The sequence below is a fragment of the Platichthys flesus genome, chromosome 14 (genome assembly GCF_949316205.1).
Source record: "Platichthys flesus chromosome 14, fPlaFle2.1, whole genome shotgun sequence".
Classification (NCBI taxonomy): domain Eukaryota; kingdom Metazoa; phylum Chordata; class Actinopteri; order Pleuronectiformes; family Pleuronectidae; genus Platichthys; species Platichthys flesus.
Window position 1 is genome coordinate 6,386,822 of NC_084958.1, and position 15,147 is coordinate 6,401,968.

General features: G+C 42.6%; 1 protein-coding gene across 2 annotated transcripts in view; it reads left to right on the forward strand.

The window, feature by feature from the left end:
* The window catches only part of rnf220a (ring finger protein 220a), a 161,052-nt gene that overhangs the window by 119,537 nt on the left and 26,368 nt on the right, over positions 1-15,147 (forward strand). The window contains exons 4-7 of one of the 2 annotated variants that reach the window (XM_062404211.1): positions 5,257-5,308; positions 9,211-9,306; positions 12,088-12,130; positions 14,258-14,304. In XM_062404211.1, coding sequence (XP_062260195.1) covers positions 5,257-5,308; positions 9,211-9,306; positions 12,088-12,130; positions 14,258-14,304 — 238 coding nt within the window. Of the gene's footprint in view, positions 1-5,256; positions 5,309-9,210; positions 9,307-11,701; positions 11,940-12,087; positions 12,131-14,257; positions 14,383-15,147 lie in introns of those variants that run through there. The other variant, XM_062404210.1, reaches the window with a different exon arrangement.

Below are 15,147 nucleotides of genomic sequence, written 5' to 3' on the forward strand. Positions count from 1 at the left end.
GTTCCGTGCATGTTTGACAGAATGCAAGATAAAATGAAGGCAGAGAGCGTGTGTGTCTGTTATATCAAGAAAGTAACCTTGTTCTATATCATACACACACACACACACACACACACACACACACACACACACACACACACACAGCCACACACACACACTCTGTCGCTCCCTCTCTCCGGCACTCTGCATGGTAGCAGCCATCATTGAAAGTGACAGTGGGAATTTCCTCCAATTTGTAGTAAATCTGCCTTTAATGACGGCCAGCGCTTGCTGAATGAAAAGAGCTGTGGGTATGGACACGAAGGTGTGCGTGTTTCAGTGTCCTGGTGTGAAAAATGTGTGTCTGCCCGCATTGCCTCTGTGTGTTTGTGTGTGTTTGTTTTCTATTTCTCCTCCCCGCTTTTCTCCTCCGTTCTCCACGTCAGTGTTCGGGTGTGTGTGTGTGTGTGTGTGTGTCTGTATGTGCATGTATGCATGTGTGTGTGTTTCATTACAACTGCCAACCTGTCTGCTCTCGTGACTCCGAGCTCTGTCGCTTGTTCATGGGCCACAGCTTCTCATGTACGGACATGGACACACACACATACGCAAGCACACACACACACACACACACACACACACTGAAGTTGACTTGAGCAAATGGAAATCTATCATGCCCCGTACATGTCAGGTACGGACACGGACACACACACATACGCAAGCACACACACACACACACACTCAAGTTGACTTGAGCAAATGGAAATCTATCATGCCCCGTACATGTCAGGTGGCTCACGGGGGCAAAGTAATCTACATACCCCAGCACCCCTCCTCTTCATATCCACACTCCTTCTCTTCTTCCTCTTCTTCTTCCTCCTCCTCCTCCTCCTCCTCCTCCTCCTCCTCCTCCTCCTCCTCCATAATCAATTTGCCTCCACAGAGGGGCCCCAACCTCTCAACACAAAAAGGCAAAAAGCAATCAGTATCTTGAGGTAACACCAACCCTGCACTCCTCCTTCCATCTATTCCACACAACTAGCACTGAGGAAACCTCTGTCCCTCTTGCTGATGCAGATTTAACCAGGTTTGAGGACGGTGCACGCAGACTTGCTGAGTGCTATTGCTTCCAAATTCCTGATCGACCCAATGCAAACTAATGCTGTACTGCTCAATGACACAGGAGACTCTCTCTTGATTATTTTTTTCCTACTGGTTTTAATCCTTTATAATGATGAACCATATTAAGTGGCTGCAGGCCTTAGCTGTTTTCAGTTTCGACGTGTTTCAGGATTTTACGTCGGCAGTATATAACTGGAGACACAAATCACAACAACAGACAATGAGCAGTGATTATAGGTTAATGAAAAAGATCCTTCACCTTTTAAAAACACTATATTTAACATGTATAACATCTCATATAGAGCCTATAATGTCAACTTTTTTCCCTTAATCTATCTATTAAAAGTCTACAACTTTACCAGGAAGTGTAATATTTAATCCATCATGTGTCCCATTGAATATAGTGCAGGAAAATGTATTGAATGAGTTTAATGAAGACAAATATCATCATTTACTAGTGTTTTTATTACACATTTAAATATATAAATATATAAAAACCTAGGACAATCTCTATGCACAATGCTTTGGTGTATAACTTTATTAACTTCAGAGGTTATTGTTGTTCACCGCTGCATTTATTTGATGTGTGCAATTAAACTGTATTCATATCATCACCCAGGATTTATTACACAGGCAAAATAACAAGTTAAATATCAGACCTGATTATTACTATGATCAGTTATGATCTCCGAACTCTTTATTTGTTTCAGGCAGTCGACACACAGTTCATCTCTTCCTCCTTTGCCCCTTTCATCTTTATTAGCAGCAATATCAAACAACAAAGTGGTACATGTGACCCACTATCTGATCCTTGGGCCTGTACTGTAAGATGACTTCCTGTTACCGATCTAACAGGTTCAGCCAGTTGAGGGAAGGTTCTGGGTGACGCAGTGGGACAATAAGATTTGGTCTGAAGCGCCTGTCTCCCCCCCTGTCCATACACATGCCTCATTACCACAACACATTTTTAAAACTGCTTCATGTCCCATCTCCTCATCCCTCGTTTCCCTTCTCTTCCTCCCGTCTGTCTGTGTGTTTGTTTCGCTTTGCCATGCCGCTCATTTCCTATACTCTCCCCCTCGCTTTGAAATCGCAGGCAGACGAAATTTCCAGCCCCGTAACCCCATCAAAAATTCATAGAGCCGGGCAAACAGACGTGCGTGAAGCTGCAGCGAGAGGAAGACGCACCGACCCTCCCATCGCTCCCTCTCTTTCCTTCTCCCGTTTTCTGTCGTCTTTCATCTTTCCCTTCGCTCGATCCCCCTCCTCGTGTCGCCTGCTCTGCCTCTCTCACCACATCTCTCTCACCTCACATTTCATCTGCTTCCACCTCTTTTCTCCCCCCCCCCCCCCCCCCACACACACCCTTTCACTCTCCTTTCATCTCTCTATCACTCCCCTCTGTCATTGTGGCAATTTTCTCCCATCGTGGCAGCAGGCATGCGACTGCTGTCCTGTCTCGCTCTCTCTTCCTCTCTCTCCCTCTCCCCCCTTCTCTTGTCGCTGTTTGACACTGTCAACAAGCAGGTAGAGGTGGCTGTTATTGTTGATGCCTCTGCACAGGTTCCAGGTAATGAATAAAGGGGAGATGGAGGGAGAAGGAGGGAGAGATGACAGAGACAGAGATAGAAAAGGAGTAAGAGAGGTGTGTGTGTGTGTGTGTGGGTGGGTGTGTGTGTGTGTGTGTGTGTGTGTGTGTGTGTTTCACTTGCATTACACGGCAGCTTGACTGTGTCACCCATGTTTATTCTCTTTGTTGCTGGAGGTGAGGCCCGCTGTTCAGCTTTCACACACACACAACACACAGACATACAGTTACACACACAGTACCTGGAGATGCACAATGAATATGCACATCCACAGACACACACAGGGCTCAGAAACAGTAATGACACATTTCCCCTTGAACAAAGGTTTTGAATACATGCAAACACAGGTATATATATTTTACATGTATATACTGTACAGTTGACACACATCATCTTCACTACTGATTAATCTGAGAGCAAAATAAATAATCTGTTGCATCAGGGCAGCAATGAAGACTGATGAAAACTAATAACTGATTTTATCTTAATTCAATAGGCTAATATCTACGTCTGTATATTTATTTGTTGAATTGTTTAGTATGTAAGCAAAATTACACAAAAAACAACGGATTTCCATGAACTTCACCCACCACAAAAGTTAATCGGAAGAACCCATTGAATTTTGGACAAGGAGCAAATTCAGGAATAGTTTTTCGGTCTGCATCTTTTAAACCTGGTTCCATGAGTGGACTGTTTGGCCTTGAAACGTTAAAGTTAGATTTAAAATATTTTGCAATTATAAAGTTGTAATCATGTGTTGTCTCTTAGTACATGCTAAATCCTGGGGAATCCAATAAAAAATCATGTTTGTTAAATATATTCAAACACTTTCTCTTTTCATAAATATACATATTTGCAGTCAAATAGGATTCAGGTGACAGGTTAACCCCACTCAGCATTAGGATTGTGTTTGGTCGGCCAAACATATAATAGGCTACTATGTTTTCATAAGAGCAGGGTTGTGGTCTTATTTATTCAGTAAACTTCATCCACATTCACTGAGCCATGCCCACTTTTGAATGCTCCAATCAAATTTGGAGGATTTAATCAAATCCCATCCGTAATCATACCCAGACCACATATTCCATTTCACTCAGAAATATGTCATCCTGGGAGCCAGAGGCAGTCTGTCTGCTGCTTCAATGGGCCTTTAAAGGGCCACTCAAACAATTCAATATTTGCACTTCCATCAAATTGACAGTTTAGAGAATGAATAGTTACAGTTGAAGCCCTGCTGCTGTGCCGAATGTGATGATCCTGCATTTCCCATCATGCAATATCACCATTTTTCTGGACTGTGGTAAATGCCCAAATATCCAAGATCCACAGCCACAGGTACAGTGTCTCCTTTGGCTCTGGTAGTGAGCAACTGAGATACCATTAAGCTGTATTAAGTTGCATTATGGGAAATGTTGCTCCAGTCATTAAGGGATTTCTGTTACAAAGACAATGTGACCTTGGAGATATCAACAGGATTATTTTCTCAGACTACCTCGTGTCAGAAGAACAGGAGACATTACACAACTCACTCCCTTTAAATATATGTATTGAATCCTTGGTTAATTAACGTGTAAATTCATGTTTTGCTAAATAAAAGGTAAACTAATGTAGATAAGTATATCTGTAAGAATTACCCTATATATTGATATACCATATAAATTACCTTATATATTAGCCAACAGAATGTGTTGATATAGATATTCTCAAAGTACTTAATCCATCCATCCCCAAATCTCAGCATATATTCCTTACTAACTCTGTACATCTTTTTTACTGCACTTATATTTTTCTTGTATTGCTGTTGTGCCTTTTTGTGCACCCCTTTTTAAATTCTCCTCTCAGATAAGTGACAAATAAATAAGGCTTCTTAATTTTATTATCCACCCGTTCAGCCGTTGAAAAGGGAAATCCCTTGTCTGCCAAGCCATGCTGTCAGATTAGAGGTCGCGCTGAAGTTGTGTGTGTCCACGGAGGTCTGGAGTGCTAACAGGGTCTCAAAGCAAACATGACAACCTTGTCCCGCTTTGTCAACGTCAAGCCTGTCGCAACACTTCGAGAGGCTCGGAGAAATGTATCTCTGTGTTAGGGCGGCAGACAGTGAGAGAGGAGACGTGGAAAGAGGCAGAGGTGGACGGGGAGGAAGAGGGACAGAGAGAATTGAGGAATGGGTGACTTCAGTGAAAGAACAACACATGAGCTGAGAGTGAAAATGGAAAGAATCAGACAGTAACATTGTCAGAGAAAGACATCAGAGGTCAAGTAACATGTTAATCCAATGTGTGTGGTTTTGCATTATTGGTCTCCCATCTAAAATGTTACACAAACACACACACTAACTCTCCAAAGGTTTTAAAATACCATTAAACCAAGTAGAAGAGGTTGGTTGGTCGGCTGGTTGGAACCTATTTCTCCAGATACTTATCTTTACTCTCTGGTGTTAAAGACGTGGAAAAAAACAGTCCAAACAAACACATACCTTCATAAATTCTATTCAAACTAAGAAGCAAGACATATGTAACATAAACTGAACACTTAATTAAGTAATGTTCTGTGTTTCTCTTTACAGCGGTAAGAACCCTTCACCCAAGGATGGAGCAGCCACTCCTGGAACACCTAAGGTGAGATCAGCCATCAGTGTTGGTTTTCATTCCAGCAGAAATCTGCAATTTCTTTCATCTCAACCTATATTAAGTACACGTTCAATTTTGAAGGGGAAAAAATACCATTTCCTACCGATCAGATGTGCCACACACCAAAACTGTTTTTATCAGCACAATTAAATTGGTGCTCAATGAAAAAGGGAAGTTTTATCTAATCAAACATTGAACATGTGCATGTGTCCATCTATTAGACCATCTATTGTTTGACTGATGCTCTGATGTTGATACTCTGTTCCTCTCTATTGCACTATGGGTAAATCAGCTGAACTACAGGACTCTGTCTTACAGCTTACACACACACACACACAAACACACACACACACAAACACACACACACACACACACACACACACACACTGGAGTACCAGTCTCATGAGATCCAATATGCAGCCGGGTCTGGAGGCACTGTAGTGTGATTGTTCCAATTAGAGACACAGAGGGAGAGATGCAGAGAAACAGAGACGGAAGGAGAAAGAAGAAAAAGACAGAGAACGTCAGGCTGGAGATAGAAAGAAAGACAGATTCATGATTCCATCACATAGCATTCCCCTTTAGTGTCTGCCTCCACTAACTCATCTGAACACATCACTAGCTTCCAGACTGAGACCCTTTTTCAGAAGATAAGACCTCTCCACATCTGTAACTTCTTCTCTACATAGTAGATGTAACAGAAAAGTCACTCTGTCACTGCAGAGAACATTGAATAAGCTGCTGAGGGTGTGGACACTTGATGAAATAAAAAAAAAAGATGGAGACACAGTTTTATGATAATCACTTATGTCCCTTCAAAACATCCTTGTGACTTTTTTCTCTTAATTTCAATTCTTACCATTGTTTTCCTTTGTCTTTTTTTTCCCGCTTTTCTGACATACATTAAACATTTGTTCATCAACATCATGGCTTCCTTTTTCCTGCAGCTTTTCTGCGTGTGAGAGGAATTGTTTCCTCTCCAAAGAATAGTGGTAGTTGTTTGCTGCAGAGAACCCTGTAAAACATTCAGATGCATATTTGTGGAACAGGACATTATACTAGGCTATATAAATAACATTTATTGTGAAAGCACAGTCAAATTACTGCAGGCTATAACACATATTGTTAAAATATGATTTCAGTATTTGTGAAATATCCTCTTCCACTCCTAATACAACTGATAAAGTTCCTTACATATAGATATAATTACTTCTGCGTTATAATAGATTTAAACACTCCCCCTCTCTGGATTATTTACACAGATTTATGCTGGATTTCCTCTTTCACAAAGATAAGAAGTATATGATGCGTGGGTACGTTGTACTCACATGAAGGTGTGGTTGAACAGCAAGTACATTGCGGGCTATGCAATGGAATCACAATTCAGTTCAGCATTGCATCACGTCACGCCAAAGTGAATGAGCAGCGTTTTGGTTGACACATCTAACCGATACGTGTGAGTCCTGGGTATATTTCAGGGGCTTTGTCACTTTCAAGTTTGTTTTTTTCTTTCCTGCTTAAAAACCTTGGCAAAGTCAGATGCCCTGCAGTTGAAGAAATACATATAACGTGCACATGAATGCGACATGAGATTTGTAGAATCATGCAGGGGCTCCATTTTCATTCCCACACACCTATGGGTGCTGACCCAGGCTTAGAGCATGTGCTGGCCACGCTGTGGGTGGCCTTGCACTTGAGAAAGGCAGACGGAGCCGGGGTGAAGGGGTGAACAATCGGCCGTCTTCCCCGGCCGTGACTGTGCATCGCGCGGCTGTTGTTAGGTTTTCAGCAGCGGGGCGCGGAGAATGAAGAGGGTCAGTCTGAAGCACCTGGGCCTGTTGTTGCCGTCTCCTCCCCCAGTGTGCACCGCCCAAGCCTGTAAGGCCGGAGATTAACCCCAAAACACCTACTTAGGGGGTGTTAGGCCCACTTGCGAGGTGAAGGTGACTTGGGTTAGAGGAGAACATGAGATATTTGTGCCGCCACAAATATATTTATATTTTCACTATTGACTATCAATATACAGGTTAAATGTTTCCAGTGCAAATTCATTAAACAAGCTTAGTGTTATAGTGTTGATGATAAAATCTAGAGATGAGGTGCGTAAGCCAGCAAATCCCCGCAATGCAGCTGGAAATGCAACTTTTCCATGGCCTGTCTTTTGGCATGATGCTTTAATTGGTTGGTTTAAAAGACCAAAATTTCAATGGACGACCTTCATTTATAATGTAGAATACCGTTAAATGTCATATTCTAATGATAAAACTAAAGCATATTCCCAGATGCCCTCAGGTAAATGATTCCTGACCTTTTTAAACCTGTGTAAAAGAGGAAGGGGAAGACCACACACACACACACACACACACACACACACTCGCACACAGGCATAAAAGCACCATGCATAATGTCCAATTTACTGTGGCAGCACTGGAGGTTGGTCATTTCTCACATATTATTATTAGATTACTGCTGTCGAGCACTTAAGCCTCTGCTCTGCCCCTTTCCACTTGATTAATAGGAGACGACTGTAAATACAAATATTTCATAGCTGCCTTGTAAAAAAAATGCAGCGGCACACATGGAACCATAAGGGCACACACTCACACACACTCACACACACTGACGCGCGCACACGCACTCTGTCAGGGCTAAGCCTTGTAAAAAAAAAATGATACTGCCTCTCATTTCTTCCCCAGTTCTCTTTTTTTTCTCCCGCTCGCTCCTCGTTCACTTGAGGAGATCCCTGGATTGTCTTTGTCACAGAGTGGGTTAGACGCTTGTGTGGTTTTATATTGTGTCGGAGGGACAGAGACACAGAGAGCGTGCCGGCCTGGAGACAGATTTATGGACAGGCAGTGTCCCGAAATGTCAGACAGTTGCGCTCCTGCTTTTTTTCAGATGTTTACCTTGCTCTCCTCTTCCCTCCTCATCTCCTGCTTCCACCCTTTTTTTTCAATCTCTCGTTCTTCCCCCTAACTCCTCTTAATGTCCCATAAACATTAGGTCTAATCAGTGGAAGGGATTTTATAGACAAAGTCAGGCAGGTTACAGTCATCATCAATGACGTGTCGCTTTCAGCATCTGTGGCAATATAACTCTCCAAGAAGTCCAAGGGTAAAGATTCCTCGTCCTTCTTTCAATTTTCTATGTAAGGGATTTGTTGTAATGGAAACATTTCAATGGTTTAATACGGTTTCTGACATTGTTCATTTTACACAAACAACAATTTATAGAAATCTTTCATTCGCTTTTGTTGCAGTTCTTTCCAACATTTTACAATCTAATCATAGATTTAGCTTCAAATTGAGTCTTTACACAGGGAATGACTTTTCGAAGGCTTTTCCGCTTGTGTCACGATTCAGATGACACAACTGTCAGATTGTGTCATCTAACCTTAACCCTAACCCTAACCCTAACTCATAAGTAAACTTCTCTCAGCTCTTCCATTTTAGCTGCTTTGCAACGTCTCTCATCCTTTGCACATTTAACCCAGAGCTTTACGACTTCAGCAGCCACCACACAAAAGTTCTCCTCACCGCATTTAGCCGCCTTGATTACTCAGAGCACTGAGTTTGTATGGACTCTTTGAGTTATCATGAAAAGTCAAGGGACCATGTGGCAGTGTTCATATGATCATAGTGGAAGGCCAATCCGAGGTGTGGCCCTCAGAGAATGGGGACATTGTGTCTGTTTTTTCTAAAAGTCTTTGAGATCGGAATCAAAATTTCTTATTCTCTACCTTGTCCATGTTTCATTGATAGATCTCATGTGGCAAATGTTCTGTGAGAACGGGTGTAGGTGCAATCATTTCTCCAGAGTTAATGATATAACAAGATCATCCGCATATAGAAGACAATGTTATTTATTTCTCTTTCTCTCTCCCCCTATAGTCAATGCTGTTGTCGGTGCACATCAAGCGTGAGGGCGAGTCTCCTGTGGTCTCGCCTCTGTCCTCTGAAGACGCCCACCACTCCGACAGATACCAGGTCATGCTCACAGACCGACACACACACACACACACACATACACACAGAAGAGTTTGATCAGTCCAGAAGCACTACTTATACGATGTTGTATTTCACGATTGGAAAGCGTTTAAGCTTACTGTGTACATACAGTGAGTATAACGTACTATATACCACCAATATTATACCCAATGAGATTTAAACTGTGGCAATGGATGACCAGAAGACACTTCAATCTTGTCAGTTTTTAACATGTGTAGCCAATCAGAACCCAGAATACTGAAAACCATAATTTAATGTTTGATATAAACATAGGGTTTCTATATAGCTCACTCAAAGATAAGTTGAATATATGCATGTATATTGTAAATCAAAATCCTGATACCTGATATTATTTTTTATTCTGTTGGGCCTGCTAAAAGTCTCACATTCTGCTTTCATTCAATTACATTTTAAAGCAAATCTAAAATGTAAGTGAAAGGCATTTTAGCAGCTCTGTGTTTTCAAGCTGCATTAAGAGCAAATCATGAGACTTCCATCAAACTGTGAAATGATCTAATAATGACAGATGTTTACGAGCGTAGCAGAGGATGATGGTGGATTTGAGTTTTTACGCCCCTTCAGCAGTTCAGCTGACCAGCAGTCCAATCTCCTTAAATCTCAGCCGTCTTTAAATTCCCTCTACGACTGCTTTTATCTCTTATATTCATCAAAGTTTGTTCGGGTAATTCTTCTGGCCGTGATGTATCTCCGGGTTAAGTGGGCCCCCCCCCCCCCCCCCGCGCACCATAAAATAAGAACTATTAAGTCCGTGCGGACGTTACATCCATACGTTCGGGATGACACAGCTCATAAAGACCTCATAGCTGTAAAGTAGATTTTCTCATTAAGTGAAACTGCTGAAATCACCTTATATTATACAAATGATTAAGTCAATGGTGACTCTTTCTACCACCCTGAAGATGAAGCATAATGGTCGACTTTGCCAGCTCCTCTCTACCTGTCAGCCCCGTCTCAGTGGTCCTCACCTCTCCACCTCTTCCCTTTCTCAAAAAGCCTGACCTGCCTGCAGCGTCTCAGTGAGTGCATCGTAATGATACGGTAGTTGGGGCGAGGCGCAGCGAGCGGGCCGGTGACTGAAGTGGTAGGTAGGGAAGGTGTGAAGAGATGAATGGGGGGCTGGGGCAGGAGGAGGAGGCCTCGCCGCTTGACGGCTCTGGCTGATGGACGACGGGGCCGAGGGGGAGAGGACCGAAGCGCTGCCTACTCACCGCCGCCGCGTCATAGAGAGGGCAACCATAACCGCGCCAGGAGGATGTTGGAGTCAGCACATACACAGAAGCTAAAGACACACAGGCCTCTGGGTTTGACTCCCTGCAGACCTGAAGCGTACATTCTGCACTTTAGAATCAAATCTGACCTCAACTCATTTATTTCATAATGCTACATTTAATGGTGCAGCCGCATTCGTTTTAATGATGCAAGGAATTTACACCAGGCCTCCAGACCCAAGATGTTACAGTTTCCCTTTCGAAATTCATAATTGAACTGTTTGTCACACATACCACTGGTGGACCCTCTACACTTATTTAACCGCTGTGTTTGATAGCGCCTCTACATATTTTACATAACATATAAAATCCACTGTTGTAAAATCAGACCTTTAGTTCCAAGTCTTTTTGGCTTATGACCCCTTATAATAAACAGTATGTAGTTGGGGCCTCTCATCACGTTTGAGAGCCAGAAACGTCCCCACAGTCCAGAAAATGAAAACACATTTTTGTAGCTTAACTTTGCTTCTTTAGTACTTTTTCCAAGATGGGACTTTAATTGAGCATTTTTATATCGTTGTATTAAAATGTAACCACCCTTTTTCTCTACTTAAGTAATTAATCAAAAATATTTCGTCCACCACTTGCAGAACTAAGACACATGTTTGATTAGTAACAGCTACATAACAAAACAAATATTAATAAGAGAACAATCTAAATATCTCTGTGTAGAAACCACCAAAACATTTCTCTTGAAGACAAAAAGCACTGAATTATCTTCTTATCATCTTTTATTCGTTTTTATGATCATCAGTTTTTAGACTTATAGTAGAAGAGTTTTGGAAGTGAATAGTGGCTAATGAAAACTGCTGCCTTCCCCCAGATTTTTGTTTAAACTCCCCAGTGTATCTGTGTACAAAGAGAATATCCATCTGAAGTGATAATATAATATGTAGTTAATAAAATATTGATTATAAAAATACACAGATTGCGTCAAAAATACAGATACATAAATAAAAAGGAGGGAGAAGAAAAAAGAAAAGTGAGGAAACAGCTTCTTCTCCCTCACTGAAAAGTTCCTGCCTCCCCCCAGCGGCCGACCGCCGAAACAACACGTGGCGTCTCCCCCACTTCCGTCCCCAGCGCGTCACGTGACCATAACAAGCCAACATGGCGCCGGTGGAGAGAAGTTCCTGCCGACACGGGCGCCACTTTCAATCCTTTCCCATCCGCGTGAAATAACAGCCGCGAGGTCGAGTCCGCGGTGATGTTGAGGGTCGCTACAGGCGCGGTGGTGGTTTGCTGCGCCGAGTTGTAGCGACTGAGGGAAGCAGCTGTGGCAGGAAGCTGCGTGACATGGAGGAGGTGGACAACAGCAGACATGTAGGTTCCCATCGGGTTCACGGCGCCTCAGCATCCACAACAATCCCACTGTGAACGGTCCTCTTCGTCCCTGTTGACGCGCTGTGATGTTTGTTCGGTGTCTAACGGATCTCTCCTCCATCTTTGTTCTCTCCCTCTCTGCTCACAGACGTTTCTACGAGTTCGTTCAAACAGGCAAACAAGATTGAATGGTATGTACACACACAACCCGCCTACTGTGTGAGGCTTCATGTGGATCACTAACTTCATAACTTAGTGCGACTGATTTTATTCAAGTACATGAGTTAAACAATCGACAAAGTCCCCATTGATATGTTGATAATTATAACTTCATGTGAATTTGCAGTAGTTTAGATTAAAGCAATAGTTAATGTTTATTATCAGCACCAGCACAAATAACTGGGAAACATAATGATATCCCTACGAGTGTATTAAATTACCTGTAATTAAGTGTGTGATATTCATCACCAGGGGCTTGTTGACCCATCATGCCCCCTCACTCATGATGTCACATGACACCTGCTGTGGTTCCTACTAGGGCAGCACCATATATCAAACATATACCGTCATCACGATAGCGATGTGAGCGATAGACGAATCACAAAAATGACGACAACTGCGATAAATGGTGTTTCATGCGCCATGCATTTCAACATATTTGGCCAATCAGATGGAGCTCTGCTGCCCTAGATAATGAAACACAGATATTCAGATCACTGACAGGTTTTTCTGTCAGTGAATCATTGTCAGAGAGAATTTGATAATACGGAGCGGCTCCGTCAAATCTCGCTCCGCCTCCTCCGAATAAACTCTACTGTGGAAACTTAGTGTTCACGTTTGTCCCAAGTAAAATTCATCACTATGAGCGCTTGATTATATAAGAGAGTTGCATAGCTTATTTATGATCCCAGAACCTGAGGGGAAAGGAACAAAACACACACAAACACCCACAGACTGTGCTGTGTGTGTTTCTCTCTATCCCTGTCTGCTGACATCTCTGACTCGCTACAGTTTAAAAAGTTGATTTGTTTGTCGCCACAATATCAACACTGATCATCACATAACGATCGATACTTTTATTATTGAGTCAAATCTTTATTCAGAGCAGCACATTCATCAGCCACTCACTCGCTCCTTTCATCTCTCGTTTACTACTACTTAGTAAATGTATATGGAGATGGAGGACAGCACGAATGATGGAGACAAGAGAGGAGCAGTATATTACAGACAGAGCCGCTAGAAACTGTTAAAAAACAACAACAAAAAACCGTGCACAGCACACGTCAAAATGTCTGCTGTTCAAAAACACCATATCATGCACATTCAGAACTGCCTACAATATAGTATCTATCCCTATAAGCAGTTTTAGCTGGAGGTGCCCCCCCCTACCTTGATGACTCTAAATCATCTCACATTTTAGTTTTTTTTGAAAATTAGCTACAAAGGACTAGTGTTCTGTAATTTTCCCATCAACATAAGGGCCACGATGATGATATTTGATATTTTAACACAAATTCGAGCTCATTGTGTTGTCTCAGTTCTGATCCGACACACACACAACTTGCTTTTAGTCCGAGCCCATGACGAGAGCTGCAGAAGTCTTTAAACTGCGCCCTCCATTACCTTCCCTCTCCCCTCATGTGGAACCAGGAATCATTCTCATGCGGGGTATAGCAGCTGAGGGGGGCAGAGATCTCTGCCGGACCTAATTAGCAGCCCTCTCCCTGCTGTATTTAACAATGCTCCCCTCGATTAGCGTCAGGGGAGAGCATCAGCCCCACTCCCTCCATCTTCTTTGCCTGCAGTGATCCTCCTCCTCCTCGTCCCTCCGCCACAGTCCCTGTTGGCCTCTTCTGCTTTCCCAGCCAGCTAAAAATTAATGTCCCCTCGCACCATTTGCAGTTAAGAAAAAATGACAGAGACTTGGGGCGCAATGACTGCTGTTCTGCTCTGTTAAATTTCTAATTAAATGTGTGTGTGTGTGTGTATGGGTGGGTCGGAGCTGTGACAGGACGGGGGCGGGGGGGGGGACAATCTGTGTCATAGAGTGTGAGACGAGGAGTGAGATTGTCATTTCTTTCTTGAGTCAGCGCTCATATGCTTGTAGGCTTGTTTAGGATTAAGAGTAGAGGGCAGGCCCATTTAACAATTATATTATATTCATTCAATGAACACTTTAATCTGACATAAATATCCCTCCAGCCTTTTTCCAGATGATCTCCTGTGCCTTGTAACCAATATTATTATCATGTGAGGAAAACTTGACTTATCCTAAACATTTCAAACTGACTCATCTCTCGGTCTCTTCTCTTTTCCAGCTCGTATAGGCAAGATGAAGAGGAGGAAGCCTGAGGAGGGGGGCCAGGTATGTCCGCTGTGCAGCGCCCCGTTGGCTGGGAGTGAGGAGGAGATGAGTAGACATGTGGAACAATGCCTGATCCAGGTAGTGAAATCCGGGCCTTTGAACCCGCGCCTACCGACAGTCGGACAACCTTTCTTTTCTTGTAGCTCCTGACCAGTCACCTCCTTTACTTCCTGTAGGCGATCCACTCTTCGTTGCGGAGATGCCAACCAATAGCGGCAGTAGTTCATCTAGATACTGACCACCTCTGAACTCTCTCTAAGCAGCAGTACTGCACTCACATCATATGGGAATAACTGTCTGAAAGACTGAAACACACAACTGACATTTGAATCAGTACATTGTGGTGGACCTTTGTTCCACTTCCAATAAGGGATTGGTTGAATTAAAATTGGGAACAAACTAAATATTCTAATTCCCTACTTGAAATTGAGTCCCAGGCTCAATATGAGGACATTTTACGTCATTTATAAATGTAATTTAAAACTCTTTGTCTTCTTTACTTTTACATAGTTTACATTTACTGAAATTTACATTCACAAAATTTGTATAGCTTCAAGTTGGCATTAACAGTTATGTCAAGTAAGAAGCTTGTACCTGCTGGTTATCCCATATGACATGGCTGCATCATATTCATCGGCATGCTGCTCCTGTGGGAGCATAACAATCACCTCTCTATTGTCTGTAGTGTACGACCAGTCATACTTTGCTTGCAGTAGATGTAGACCAAACAAACAAAAACTACTTCTGATAACTAGCTGTAGAGGCTGAGAAGATTCTTTTGTTTAGTGTTTCTCTAGGTCAGACAATTCACTCTACTCCACCTGTATCACCTGTCCCTCACCG